This window comes from Poecilia formosa, unplaced genomic scaffold, assembly GCF_000485575.1.
Source record: "Poecilia formosa unplaced genomic scaffold, Poecilia_formosa-5.1.2 Scaffold667, whole genome shotgun sequence".
Lineage (NCBI taxonomy): Eukaryota > Metazoa > Chordata > Actinopteri > Cyprinodontiformes > Poeciliidae > Poecilia > Poecilia formosa.
In genome coordinates, this window is record NW_006800606.1 from 70,316 (window position 1) to 83,416 (window position 13,101).

The 13,101-nt window shown below is 44.4% G+C and overlaps 2 protein-coding genes across 3 annotated transcripts in view; both read left to right on the top strand.

Annotated features, from left to right (window-relative positions):
• Positions 1-3,684, top strand: part of hdac6 (histone deacetylase 6) — a 15,379-nt gene extending 11,695 nt beyond the window's left edge. The window contains exons 14-25 of the mRNA XM_016666143.1: positions 226-354; positions 422-590; positions 1,052-1,257; positions 1,326-1,518; positions 1,663-1,812; positions 1,893-2,070; positions 2,148-2,254; positions 2,336-2,488; positions 2,558-2,701; positions 2,784-2,930; positions 3,002-3,130; positions 3,210-3,684. Coding sequence (XP_016521629.1) covers positions 226-354; positions 422-590; positions 1,052-1,257; positions 1,326-1,518; positions 1,663-1,812; positions 1,893-2,070; positions 2,148-2,254; positions 2,336-2,488; positions 2,558-2,701; positions 2,784-2,930; positions 3,002-3,130; positions 3,210-3,278 — 1,774 coding nt within the window. The 3' untranslated portion in view covers positions 3,279-3,684. The remainder of the gene's footprint in view (positions 1-225; positions 355-421; positions 591-1,051; positions 1,258-1,325; positions 1,519-1,662; positions 1,813-1,892; positions 2,071-2,147; positions 2,255-2,335; positions 2,489-2,557; positions 2,702-2,783; positions 2,931-3,001; positions 3,131-3,209) is intronic.
• Positions 3,685-3,948: 264 nt separating this feature from the next.
• Positions 3,949-8,952, top strand: lhfpl4b (LHFPL tetraspan subfamily member 4b). 2 transcript variants are annotated; one of them, XM_007542229.2, is made up of 6 exons: positions 3,949-4,201; positions 4,767-4,986; positions 7,024-7,228; positions 7,880-7,959; positions 8,132-8,311; positions 8,386-8,952. In XM_007542229.2, the coding sequence occupies exons 2-6, from the start codon at positions 4,768-4,770 to the stop codon at positions 8,386-8,388; spliced, it is 687 nt and encodes a 228-aa protein (XP_007542291.1). In that variant the 5' UTR covers positions 3,949-4,201; position 4,767; the 3' UTR covers positions 8,389-8,952. The 2 variants fall into 2 exon arrangements, with proteins under 2 accessions (XP_007542291.1, XP_007542292.1); XM_007542230.2 differs by having other exon boundaries at positions 3,949-4,986; positions 8,164-8,311.
• Positions 8,953-13,101: the final 4,149 nt, after the last annotated feature.

Here is a 13,101-nt window from a genome sequence, read left to right on the forward strand (position 1 = left end):
TTGCGGTGAACGGGTGAATCGTCAACGTGTTGCGGTGAACGTGTGAATCGTCAACGTGTTGCGGTGAACGTGTGAATCGTCAACGTGTTGCGGTGAACGTGTGAATCGTCAACGTGTTGTGGTGAACGTGTGAATCGTTGTCAGCGTTTTGCGGTGAACGTGTGAATCGTTGTGAACATGTGAATCATTGTCAGCGTGTTGCGGTGAACTTGTGAATCGTTGCAGGCATCACCCTGAACAGCCTCAGAGGATTTCTAAGATCTTCTCCAAACTTGAGCAGCAGGGATTGGTCGCCCGTTGCCATCGGATACCTGCCCGCCTGGCGACAGAGGAGGAGCTGGCCATGTGTCACAGGTGAGAGGTGAAAGGTCACGTGCCCAGCTGTCGCCACTGGGAGGGTTTACCTGTGTGTGTGTTGCAGCCTGCAGCACATCGAGCGGATGAAGGCGACGGCGGAGATGAAACCCCGCGACCTTCACAAACTGGGAAACGAGTTCACCTCCATCTTCTTCAGCAACCAGAGCTTCCAGTGCTCCCAGTTGGCTGCTGGAAGCTGCTTCAACGTCGTGGACGCCATCCTGAGTGGTCAGGTAGGTCCGCAGGAACGCCTGAGCCCTCAGGAGGCGTCAGCAGGCCCAGGGCAGGACTCATCGGATGGCGACGTTGCCATAGCAACGCATCAGACGGACAAAGTGTTGATCAAAGAACAACAGCAGCAGAAGAAATATAAACCACAAGAAAAAAATAATATTAGTAGTATAAAGATCCAATATCAGCAGAAGATGTAAAATTATTAGAAAAAGTTTTAATGAGGGCAAACTAATTTAAAGTCATTTTTTATTTATAAATTATTACATTCCTCATTTTAATTATGAATTATTTATCATGGAGTCCTGCCTTAAATTTTATTTTTTTTATTAGGAACTATTAGACTCACACAAAGGTGAAAATAAATAACAGGCGATTTTACAGTAAAAAAACCACCCTACTCTGATTAGTAAGTAAATAAAAAGAGGCTCTGCCCCCTGGTGGCTGGCTGTCTCCACTGCAGCTGAGTAACGGCGTGGCCATCGTCCGCCCTCCGGGTCACCACGCTGAGAGAGATGCTCCCTGCGGTTTCTGTCTCTTCAACACCGCCGCTCTCACCGCTCGATACGCCCAGAAAAACTCCCATGATCCTCAGCTGCGAGTGCTGATCCTTGACTGGGACATTCACCATGGCAACGGGACGCAGCACATGTTTGAAGACGATAACAGGTGAGGAAGGAGAGCAGTGAGAGTGAGAGCGCAGCGACAAGAATCTGATGTTCTGTCTCCGTCTGCAGCGTTCTGTACATCTCTCTCCATCGCTATGACAACGGGACGTTCTTCCCATTCTCAGAGGACGCCGCTGCCGACAGAGTGGGCGTGGCCAAGGGGGCAGGCTTTAACGTGAACATAGCGTGGAACGGCGGGCGAATGGGCGACTCCGACTACCTGGCAGCGTTTCATCACGTTGTCATGCCGATCGCTGCCGAGGTAATCAACCACAGAACCATTGATTATTGGTTAATCAATAACTTTTACTGTTAACAGGCGATTAATCTGATAGAAACTATCTGAAGGCCTCTGATTGGCCGTCTCCCTGCGGTGTTCTCTGATTGGGCCGATTTTCCTCTGCAGTTTAACCCCGGACTGGTTCTGGTGTCGGCCGGGTTCGACGCGGCCCGGGGAGATCCGCTGGGCGGATACCAGGTGACTCCCGAGGGATACGCCCACCTCACACACCTGCTGATGTCACTGGCTGGGGGGCGTGTCCTCATCATCCTGGAGGTGAGGCCAATTGGCTGATGCACCTCTACTCCTGATTGGCCGATGCTCCTCTGCTCCTGATTGGTTGGCTTTCTTCGCAGGGTGGTTATAACCTGACGTCCATTTCTGACTCCATGGCGATGTGCACCAGTGTGTTGTTAGGAGACGCTCCCCCCTCCCTGGCCACGCCCTTCCCTCCTCCCCATCACTGCGCCGTGGCAACAATCAGGAAAGTCATCCGACAGCACGCCCCCTACTGGCGCTCGCTGAGGATTACCAGTGAGTTTGGGACTTGGACCGGTTCTGGTTCTGTATCCGGTTCTTAATCTGATTCTGTCTGACTTGGTTCCTTTCAGTTCCAGAGTTGGTGCAATTGGCCCTCCCCTCCCCAAAGCATCGTGGGAAATGTAGTTCTCAAGGCAGGAAATCGGACAAACGGCCGCTGCCCCCTGCTGGACAGGAGGTTGCTACAGTAATGCTACAGATTGAAAAAAGATTTCCCTCTAAATTGCATAGAGTCACATGACTTGTCTCGTCCAATCAGATGGAGGGTGTGGAGCAGCTCACTCAGGGATTGGCCAGTCTAGATATCACTCAAGCCCCGCCCACCCCACAGGAACCACCCACAATGGAGGTCAAAGGTGATGTGGAGTCCAAGTTGGAGAACAGCCAATCAGCAGAGAGCCTGCAGACTCAGGTGAGTTCCTTAGATCCACCTCTCTCTGACCTCTACCTTCCAGTCTGACCACTTCCTGTTTCCTGTCAGAGTGTTACCATGGCAGCAGCAGAATCAGACCCCAAAGGAGGTGCGGGGTCAGGCGAAGGGGCGGAGCCTACGTCAGAGGGAGCCTGTGGTTGGTCGAAGCCTCAGGTGTCTCTGGAGCTGACATACAGCACTGAGATGGGCGGAGTCAGTAGATATTAGCTCACCTGCTAACCGCAACCTTAATGAGTGCCCAGGTGTGACGTCCAACCTGTCCCTCCCTTCCCAGGACACTCTGTACGTGGTGGACCCTCTGCCCTGGTGTCCTCACCTGGATGCCGTTAAGCCTCTCCCTCCCTCAGGTGTTGACGTCTTCCAGGTGTGCAGTGACTGCGGTTCTGACTCTGAGAACTGGATCTGCCTCACCTGCTATGAGGTGAGCCAACCCTCGCTCTCCCTGTCTCCAGGATGTGGTCCCTGTCTCACCTGCCCCCTCCGCTCCTCCAGGTGTGCTGCGGTCGCTACGTTAACGAGCACATGGTGACGCATGGCGCCGTGTCGGAGCACCCTGTGGTGCTCAGCTTCTCTGATTTGTCCGTTTGGTGCTACCTGTGTGAGTCCTACGTCCACCACCAGGTGAGGCGGCTCTGGGTCGGGCGCGGTCCGGTTCCAACGGGTTGGCGGCACTGCTCATGTTCTGTTTGCTTCTGCTCAGGTTCTGTTCGAGGCCAAGAACGCTGCTCACTTTGCCAAGTTTGGAGAGGATGTTCCTCCCTGGAGCTGAGCCGGCTGGTCGCCATGGAAACGGCTACGCTTTAATCATTTTGGTGCAAATCGCTTACTGATCTAAACATGCTTTTATTCTGAAAGTCCTACCCAGAGTTGGTTTTTGAAGGAGCACTTCCTGTAAAAATTCCAACTTCCTGTGACAGCACAAACCAATAATCTTGTTGTGATGTGATTGGTTGGATTGGGAGATGATGTCACTCTTTAAAAAACAGCAACTAGCTGACCTGGTTCTGATCCGGTTCTGATCCGGTTCTGATCTGGTTCAGTTCGCCTCATTCATAAACCCAGCTGGTTCGTTTCCTCTGGATCAGAACCGGGTCAGAGCCGACCTGTTAATAGTCAATATTTGAGGTAAAAATCTTTTCATATGTTTTATTGACAATAAAAATAATTTCTTTTCTTATTCCAGTTTTTTATTTTTTTTACTGTCTGGTCCAGGGTATGGCAAGCCGTTTTAGTATAAAATCAGTTTTCTCTGAAACCTTCATTTTGATCATCCTGATTGATTATTCCAGATCAAAATGTCATCTGGATTTGTCTGCTGCAGCTTCTCATCCATAAATACAAAATAATATGTTAATACAATTATGACTGCGTTCATTTATGTGAATGAAGAAAAGAGAAAAGAAGAATTTCATGAACTGTTTAACAAAAAGTTTTGCTGTAAAATAAATATAAAACTAAAGATTAAAAAAAATCATTTTTTTAATAGAAATTTCTAAATGCTCTGTAAATCTGGGATTTATTTAATCAGATTTTTGTTTCTGAATAAAAATCTGCCAAATTAGGGCAGATTATCTTTTGTTACCATGGTGACAGTCTGGGTTACACTGGAGTATCCGGGAACTTTGCCTCTTCCTCTTCATCACCATCTTCCTCCTCTTCCTCAGACCGCAGTCCGTCGCGGCTCCTGCTCAGGTTCGGTTCAGTTCGGTTCTCTTCGTGTTTCCTGTCGGCTGATTTTTGAAGCGTGGACGCGTCCCGGCTCGTGCATGTGTCGGTAAATCTGACAGATGATGACGTGACGTCAGCGTGTCAGCGCTTTGATGTTTGATGCGAGACACGCTGATGGCTGCGGAACATTTGATCTTTTGTTTGTGTTTCCTCTTTGATGTTGCGGGATTTTTCTGCGCTCTGATTGGCTCCTGCCTTCTGATCCATCAGTCACGTGACGATTATTAATTATTGTTTACTGTTTGTTCCGAAATCAGTAGATGGATGGATGCATGGTTGATGTATCTGCTTCTCTGATTGGCTCATTCTTTCAGCTCAGGAGTCAATCAGGAAGCAGAACATTAATCAGTGAGTCCTTCAGAACCGGTTCTGGTTGAGCTCGCCCTGTATTGGTTCTGGTTCTGGGGAGCTGCAGAATCAGAACTGCAGCAGGTTGGGATTTTCAGCCTCTAGAGGCTGCTGCTCGGTCCGAACTCTGCGCTGGTTCTGGTCGGGTTCTCCAGAACCTGTCCCCTCCCCACCCCTCCAGGATGTCGGTGTCTCCGGGCCTCGCCGACCTTTCCCGCCTCTACCAGACCGAGTTCGTGCGCAGCGCGCGCGCGGTCGGCGTACTGTGGGCCGTGTGCACGCTCTGCTTCGCCATCATCCAGGTGGTCATCCTGGTCCAGCCGTCCTGGGTCGGAACCACGGCGTCCGGGACGCAGCGGGCCGGGTCGCCGCTGCCCAGCGGAACCATGGGACTGTTTGAGGTGAGGAGGCTGAACAATCACAGAATCTGACAGCTTCTGGTCTCACATTACTAGGTCATTACCCGATTAAATTCTGGATTCAAATGTTTTTTTATTGTATTTATTTGTTTTACAATAAACCTTTTCAACATTGAGGTGATCAGCCAATCAGGTGGCAGCGTTCCTTCCTCCAAAGGCGGTCAGGACGTCCTGGAGGTCTGAACGGTCATTTTACCGCTTGGTTCCTAGAGTGGAGTAGGTACCACCACAAGGGGGCGTCTGTTCTCCTTTCTTTTGTTGTAATCCTGTAGCGAGTAAGAGCTCGTTTCCATGTTTTAGAGTAACGTCGGTGATGCTGAGGTGCAGAGCGGTGCAACTTTTGTAACTTTTCTCATGTATGAGAAGGTAATATAAGTTAAGTTGAGATCTGGCTTTACCTGGACGAAGTGAAATAAAGTGAAAGTGTGGAAGACTTCAACTGTCCGTTCTGCTCATTCGGGTTAGAGTGGCTAACCGCCGCTGCTAACTCCTTCTCCAACCTCTTACCGCACCGTCACAAGGTCAGAGGTCAGAGTGGAAAACGGAGATTGAGGAACTCGTAGATGGGGTGAAAGCCAACTATTTAGCTTCAACTAAATATTTAGCGATGGGCACCAGCGTAGCTGGCGACCCCACTAGGGTAAGGGTGTAAGATAATGGATGGATAAATATTTAGGGTAACACTTTATTTGACGGGGTGTGAATAAGATTGACATGACACTGTCTAAACATGACATAACACCTGTGTGGTGGATGCTCCTACCACCACCACATAGTGTTAATATTTATTTATTTATTAGTATAGTTTATTTCATTTAGACGTATATTTTCTAATGGGTGCACACTTTAGTTAATGCCTGTCTGAATGGTTCATTTATACTTGTTTTTGTTTGAGGTGCCGCTGATAGGACCCAGCTGGTGGAGGAACCTGGGGCAAACCGTCTACACATTTCTGAAAGACTGAAGGGGGAGACTTCCAATTTTTTATTTAATTTTGTCACTTAAATATTCACTTATTGTTTGCTAAGTTAAAGTTAGTTTTGCTTTATTTGTTTATAGAATGCTTTAGTTAATTTTGTATTTATTTGTTCTTTTGTTAGATCAGACCTCCCTCAAGTGGTAGATTTGGGTTACTCCACCCCTATTTAAGCAGCCTTTGTTCTTTGGTAGGTCAGTTTGTTTGTGTTTAGTTAGAGTTCAGTTGACCTCAGTTGATTTGGATCTAGATTTGTTATTTATTCTTTGATTTATTCTTGCTTTAAATATTTATGCTTGGTCAACAATTTTTTGAAGAATTAAAACCGAGACTTTTTCTACTTTGAACATTTTTTGTCCTTGTTTGAGTCTGTCCCTCACAACCTGTTACGAACGTCAGTAAGTCTTCATGAATATTTATGACTGTCATAAAGCGTGATTAATACCATCTCTTACCTACATAATTTTTAAAGTTTAATCGGTAATACTTTTATAACAAATTTATGTCAGATCATGATTTTCCAAATGACTGTTTATGACAACAGTCATAAATATTCATAAAGACTCCTTCATGTTCATGACAGTGTCATGTCAGTCTTATTCACACCCCGTCAAATAAGTGTTACCATATTTGGCTTGCTCTTCACTTTGCAGCTAGTTAACTTGCTAAATGAATATTTAGTATTTAGTTAGCCAAATATTTATTTGAAGCTAGACAAGCTAACTAGTTCAAAGCTAGTGATCTTACTAAATCTTTAGCTGGATGGATGTATTCAAGGAGGAATTTAGTCGTAGCGTCGTACGCTAAGCAAAGCTGCTTCCACAGCTAAATACACCACAATCAGTAAAAGTCGTGTGAACATCACAATAAAGTAAAATAAACACGTTGCTCAATAATACGTTTTCCAGCAAGTGAACAAACCAGCCAATCAGCAGCATCACTAAACACTGCTGACATTATTTATCAATCTGAACTTTTCAATCTGTGAAGACTGTTGCTAGATGCTAACAGTTTGTCTCTCTGTGCATCCTTTCTGGGTCCAGGTCTGCCTGGAGTCGGACTGGCCGGTCCCAGACTGCCGTGGCGGTCTGTCCAGCCTGTCTCCGCTGCCGTCCTTCCAGTCGGTGGCCGTGTTGGTGGGCGTGTCTCTGTGGGCGGTGTGGACCAGCGTCCTCTGTCTCTGTCTCTTCCGATTCTGCAGCGCTGCCACCGTCTACAAGATCTGTGCCTGGCTGCAGCTGACAGCAGGCCAGTCCCTGGTTCTGCTGATCCTCCTGGGTCCAGTAACAGCAGGACATCACAGTTCTAGTTCTGACCCGCTTCCTGAGCATCAGAACCTCAGTATGGGTCTGATTGTTAGAACCTGATGAAATTCAGATAGTCAAGGGACGTTTGTAAAGTTACTCAAAAATGAGCAGCAATAACTTGGTCTATTTAGCTGTTAAGAGAAAAAATTGAGGATTAATTTTCAAGTTATAATTTCATCATGTTGCCATTCACTTACAAATATCAAAGATTGAAATTTAAGTATTTAATTAGTAATAATCATTGTCCACACATAGGTATGGAAATTTGCTTTTGGCTTTGCATTGGGGTTAAAACACAATACAGCATTTTAAAACAGATAAATATTTATCTTGAAACAAAGTATTTAATTTTACACACTAACTACTAACTTTGAAGGTAAATTAGATAAATAATTAGCTAATATCCAAATTCACTTTCTGATAACTGGATGTGGACTACCAGAATAAAAGCTTGGCCTTTCAAACTTTTTATAAACTCAGTTTCCTGTGATCATCGTTTATTTTCCTCTTGAACATTTCAGGTTAAAACAACAGTTGCCCTCCCAGCCTGGTGGTGGCGCTGTGTGTGCTGACGTCTCCTCTCTGTCTGCAGGCTTCTGTCTCGCCCTGGCGTGTCTCCTGTTTCCCGACTCGTGGGAGAGTCCAGAGATGAGAGTTCTGTGCGGAGATTCGGTAAGAACGTTTTATTCTCTTCTTTACATCAATAAAACAGTGTTACCATGGGAACAGGAATCAAAGCTGCCATTAAGGTTCTGATGGTAATCTGTGAGGATTAGCAGCAGAAGTTCCTGTATCTGTGGACCAGCAGCCTGGTTAAAATGCTGATGTTCACTGCTGGTGTCAGGATCCAGGTTTAGGCTCCGCCCCCTTCCCCAGGTGGGCAGCTTCTCTCCAGGTAACTGCTCTGTCCACTGGGCCTACATCCTGGCGCTGCTGGGCATCTTGGACTACGCCATCCTGGCCACGCTGGCCTTCGTCCTGGCCAACCGGCAGGACGCCCTGCTGCCACCCGACGCCCCGGACGGTGAGCCGCCGCCACAGGAAGAACACTGAGTGCAGGGTTGAATTGTTGATGCTGAACATGTTTCTGTTCTTCAGTGACCGCAGGCCTGCTGATGTCCGCCTGAGGAGGGATCGTCCAGGATCCCTGAAGGTTCCCTGGACGTTCCCTGAAGGTTCCCTGGACGTTCCCTATAGATGAACTGCAGAGTTAGTTGGTGAAAGCTAACTATTTAACTTCACGCTAAATATTTAACTTGTTTACTAAATACATGATTCAAAGTAAATAATTGGCTTAAATGAAATATTTAGCTTACTATTTAGTTTGGAGATAGTTAGCTTGCTAAGCTAAAGCTTTAGCTTTCAAACTAAATATTTAACTTGCAGAAGATGAAGTGCCCTTCCTTTCCGTTTTGTTTCTTCCAAACGGCGTCTGGAGCTTTCGGGTCCAGTGAGGCGGACCCGGTCAGAACCACCTGGACGTTTTCTGTCCAGGTGGTTCTGACCTTTTTGTCCGTCTCTGTTTTGTTCTTTTCTCCGTTGCTCATTAACATTTAGAACCAGATCCATTTGTTAGAACTCCAGAACCCTTAAAGCTTCGCTTCGTCTGAGCTTCTGCGAACCTCAGTGGGAGAAATGATTAACTCTACCATTGAATATTATTAATAAGACATTAATATTATTGGTGATCAATAAATCTTAATATTTAGAAATATTCTATTTCGTATGTTGGATTAATGAAACCTGAACTAACCGTCTGTTTTTATTCAGCCTGATAAAATCATGGTGATAAAGCTGTTACTATCTGAATCAATCAATCAATCAATTAATCAATCAAATTTTATTTGTATAGCACATTTCAGCAGCAAGTCATTTCAAAGAGCTTTACATCATAACACAAAGTCATGCAGCAGAGAATCAACAATCAAAACGTGACATTAAGTCGATGCCGTCAATAAATTGATCATTGATCACGTTTCAAATAAAACTAACCAGGTGGGATTTAGTCTGGATTTAAAGGAGCTCAGTGTTTCAGCTGTTTTACAGTTTTCTGGAAGTTTGTTCCAGACTAGAGCTATAATTCTAGATCTGTAACTCTAGAACAGTGGTTCTTAACCTTTTTTGAGGTACCGAACCCACCAGTTTCATATGCGCATTCAATGCATCCTTCTGTAGTGATAAATAAAATATGATTTTTTTCCCCCCCAAATTTAAGACATTGGGCTGACCCAACTAGAGTTCAGTTGGGTCAGCCCAAGATCACTAAGTCTTCTTAAAAGGTAGAGTCTCTGAGATCAGTTATTCAAAATATAGTCAGTGTTTTCAGCAAAGTTGAGCTGCCTGTCCAGGAACGAGCCAAGGTATTTAAAATCTGCCACAGTTTCAACAGGTTGGCCATCGAGAGAAACTGGAACCACTTTAAGGTCATTTAATTAGCTCTACATTCTTAAGAGAATGAAAAATTAATAATAAATAATAAAGACTTTGCGGTATTCTGATTTAATAATGTAATTATATTAGTTGTATTACCACCCCCACGCCACTAGAGGCAGTACCAACCCCGAAAAGATGCGACTAAGGAGCAGATTTAGAAGTACACCGAAAGCTACAGAATTTGGTAAAAAAAAAAAGGTGAGTTTTTGCTGAAGTAATTAAAGACACAAGTTCAAATCCCTGCTGAGTGGAGCTCCTCCAATCAGGGCTCCCCCACAGCTCTGATTGGCTCAGCAATGTAACGTGATCCTCTGCAGCAACTGATGGCAAAGCGGGGCGTCATCACGACGTTACACAGTGTGTCTTTACCTCCACGGCAGAGGCTCCGCCGAACCCCTGAGACCAACTCATCGAACCCCAGGGGTTCATCGAACCCAGGTTAAGAACCACTGGACTAGATCTATAACTCTAGATCTATAACTCCAGATCTATAACGCTAGATCTGTTACTAGATCTATAACTTCAGATCTATAACGCTAGATCTGTTACTAGATCTATAACTCTAGATCTATAACTCTAGATCTATAACTCTAGATCTATAACTCTATATCTATAACTCCAGATCTATAACTCCAGATCTATAACTCCAGATCTATAACGCTAGATCTATAACTCTAGATCTGTTACTAGATCTATAACTCTAGATCACTCCTCTTTAGGTCCAAAACTAATAACTTCAGTTTTGTTTCTGTTCAGCTGGACAAAGTTTTGTCTCATCCTCACATTTCTCTGTTCTCAGCATCTATTCAGTGATTGGATGGGGTCAAAGGTCACCTGGTGACATCATAATGTAGAGCTGTGTATCATAGTTATGGTAGCTGATCTTATTTCCTGTTATAACCTGAGCCAGTGGGAGCATGTAGATATTGAATAGGAGGGTCCTAGGATTGAACCTTGGGGTTCCCCACATGTGACCTTTGACCTCTCTGATGAGAAGTTTCCTATTGAAACAAAGAAATCTCTGTTCTTTATGTCAGATTCAAACCAGTTGAGTTCTGGACCGGAGAGTCCGACCCAACTCTCCAGTCGATTCAGTAAAATGTCCTGATCAACACTGAGGTCCAACAGAACCAGAACCAGCACTGTGGTTCTCCCACAGTCTGTATTTATATGGATATAATTGAACACTTTGACTAGGCCAGTCTCCGTGCTGTGGGTACCATGGAAACCAGACTGGAAGCAGTCAAAGCGACTGGTTATCGTTAGGAAGTTATTTAACTGTTGAAGCTTTTTCAATAACTTTGCTGATGAATCAGAGGTCAGAGGTCGGCCTGTAGTTCTGCAGTTGTGATTTTATCAGTGGTTTGATAGCTGCTGTTTCCAAAGGGAAAACACCTGAAGAGAGCGATGAGTTACTATTCGGACCAAATCATTAATGACAGGCAAAACTTTCTTAAAGAAATGGGAGGGTCGGAACTGGAGCTTCACTGACTTATCATTTCTTCTAGGGTTTTAGAATTAAGTAGCTGAAACTGGGTCATTTTTTCCTGTATTTGTTTTGTGTGGGCACTGGATAGGTAGTGACTTTAGAGTGGATGTGCAGATTAATCCTCAGATTTTTTTTTATTTTCTCTGAAGAGAAGCTGAAAACTTGTTGCTGGCATTAGATTGAAGTTCAGGTGGTAACGTCATAGGAGGGTTTGTGAGCCTGTCAACAGTAGTAAATAAAGCTCGAGCTCTGTTAATGTTTTTGTTCATGACATATGCAAGAAAGCCTCTCTTGCATGTTTTAGTGTTGAGTGATAGTTACGTAGTCTTTCTTTATAGATTTTATAATATTGATAAATCATTGAGATGTTCAATGATTTTATAGCTACTGTTTAAGGTGATGATGATTTCTTTACTTCACTGGATGCCATATTGAAATAAAATAACACTTCTCTGTAAATTGTAGTGGGACTTCAGTAATAAAGCCGCTCCATAACTCAGATGTCCTGTTGTTTTATTATTGGCTGTTTGTTATGAGAATTATTATGTGAAATTATGTAAAATCAGCTTTTTTCAGCTTTATGTCATGTTACAATGTTATTCACTCCTCAATAACACTGTTGCTTTTATTCTTTCATGAATGTTTAAGAAATACTTTAATCTCCATGGCAACCATTTGAGGTGCCTAAACACTTTCTGTCACAAAGCCCCACCCACTCAGCCAAAGCCTCTGAGCTGCAGTGCCCAGTCGAGCCGTCGGCAAACAGCTGGTGGAAAGGAAGCCAGATGTTTGCTGAGCTCCTGAGAACGGTTGTAAACGGCATCATGGAGGAACGCTGTGATGATTTCCTGAAGGCAGAGTGTCAGAAAGAGCAGGAGTTACTTAAAGCGACAGAGGCCCAATATCAAGGTGTCAGATTACGAAGTGAAATTTCTGTTGAGTCATATTAGTATTTTTATAACAACAGAAAGTAAAATAGTTAATAGGTCGTTGTAGTTAATAAATAGTTAATTAGTGTTGTAGTCAAAACCACCTAACCTGAGACCACGTCAAGACCAAGAGCTGTGCCCTGCGCTACATGACACAATAAAATGTGAAATTTGATAAAAATTGCATCTTAAATTGATCTGAAAGATCTACATTCCCATACAAACACTTAAATATTAAATGCTTAGAGCTGAAATAAATTTAACCAAGTTCATTATCAATTTAAACTCTTCGTTCTGCTTTGCTTCCATCTCTGTGCCACAATCCTTCTCATGCCATCCCTAACAAGATAAGGCCCTGGGCGGTTGCCCATGTTGCCCATGTCAGAAACCACCACTGTCTGCAGCAACGATAAACACTCATCTATGAACACTGAGCAAGAGCACAAGTAGCAAGGAACCAAGCACAAGGCGACTCTGACTGTTCTCACCCTCCCTCCCACTGTAACATCTGCCACCATGACAGGAGTCGAGAACAGTCAAAGAGCAAACAGCATGCTCTGTGTGATCTTCCGTTTCTGTGTTTTATTTATTCGCTGATTAAATAAATATCATTATATATTTAATTAAATATAATAATAGCTACTGCAGAGTACCAGAGCATTACAAGAACAAAGAACGGCTCTCAGTGAGGCTCCAGTCCTGTCGTTTATAGTAAAGAGCCGTTCAGAAGAATCGTTCCTGAATGTCACGTCGCTGTATAGCAGACTTTTGGTCACAGCGTTGTCCCATATAAGTGACGCATCAGTCAACACATCCACACAATAATGCAACGCAGTGACTGACCGCTTTTTTCATATTGAATGCAATTTGTCCCTGTACAGCTAGCTTTGCTAGCATCACCTCACAGAGCTCACCTTCCTTTGAGCTTCTTTTCTAAGTGACACTAAAAGTTAGTTGTAGCCG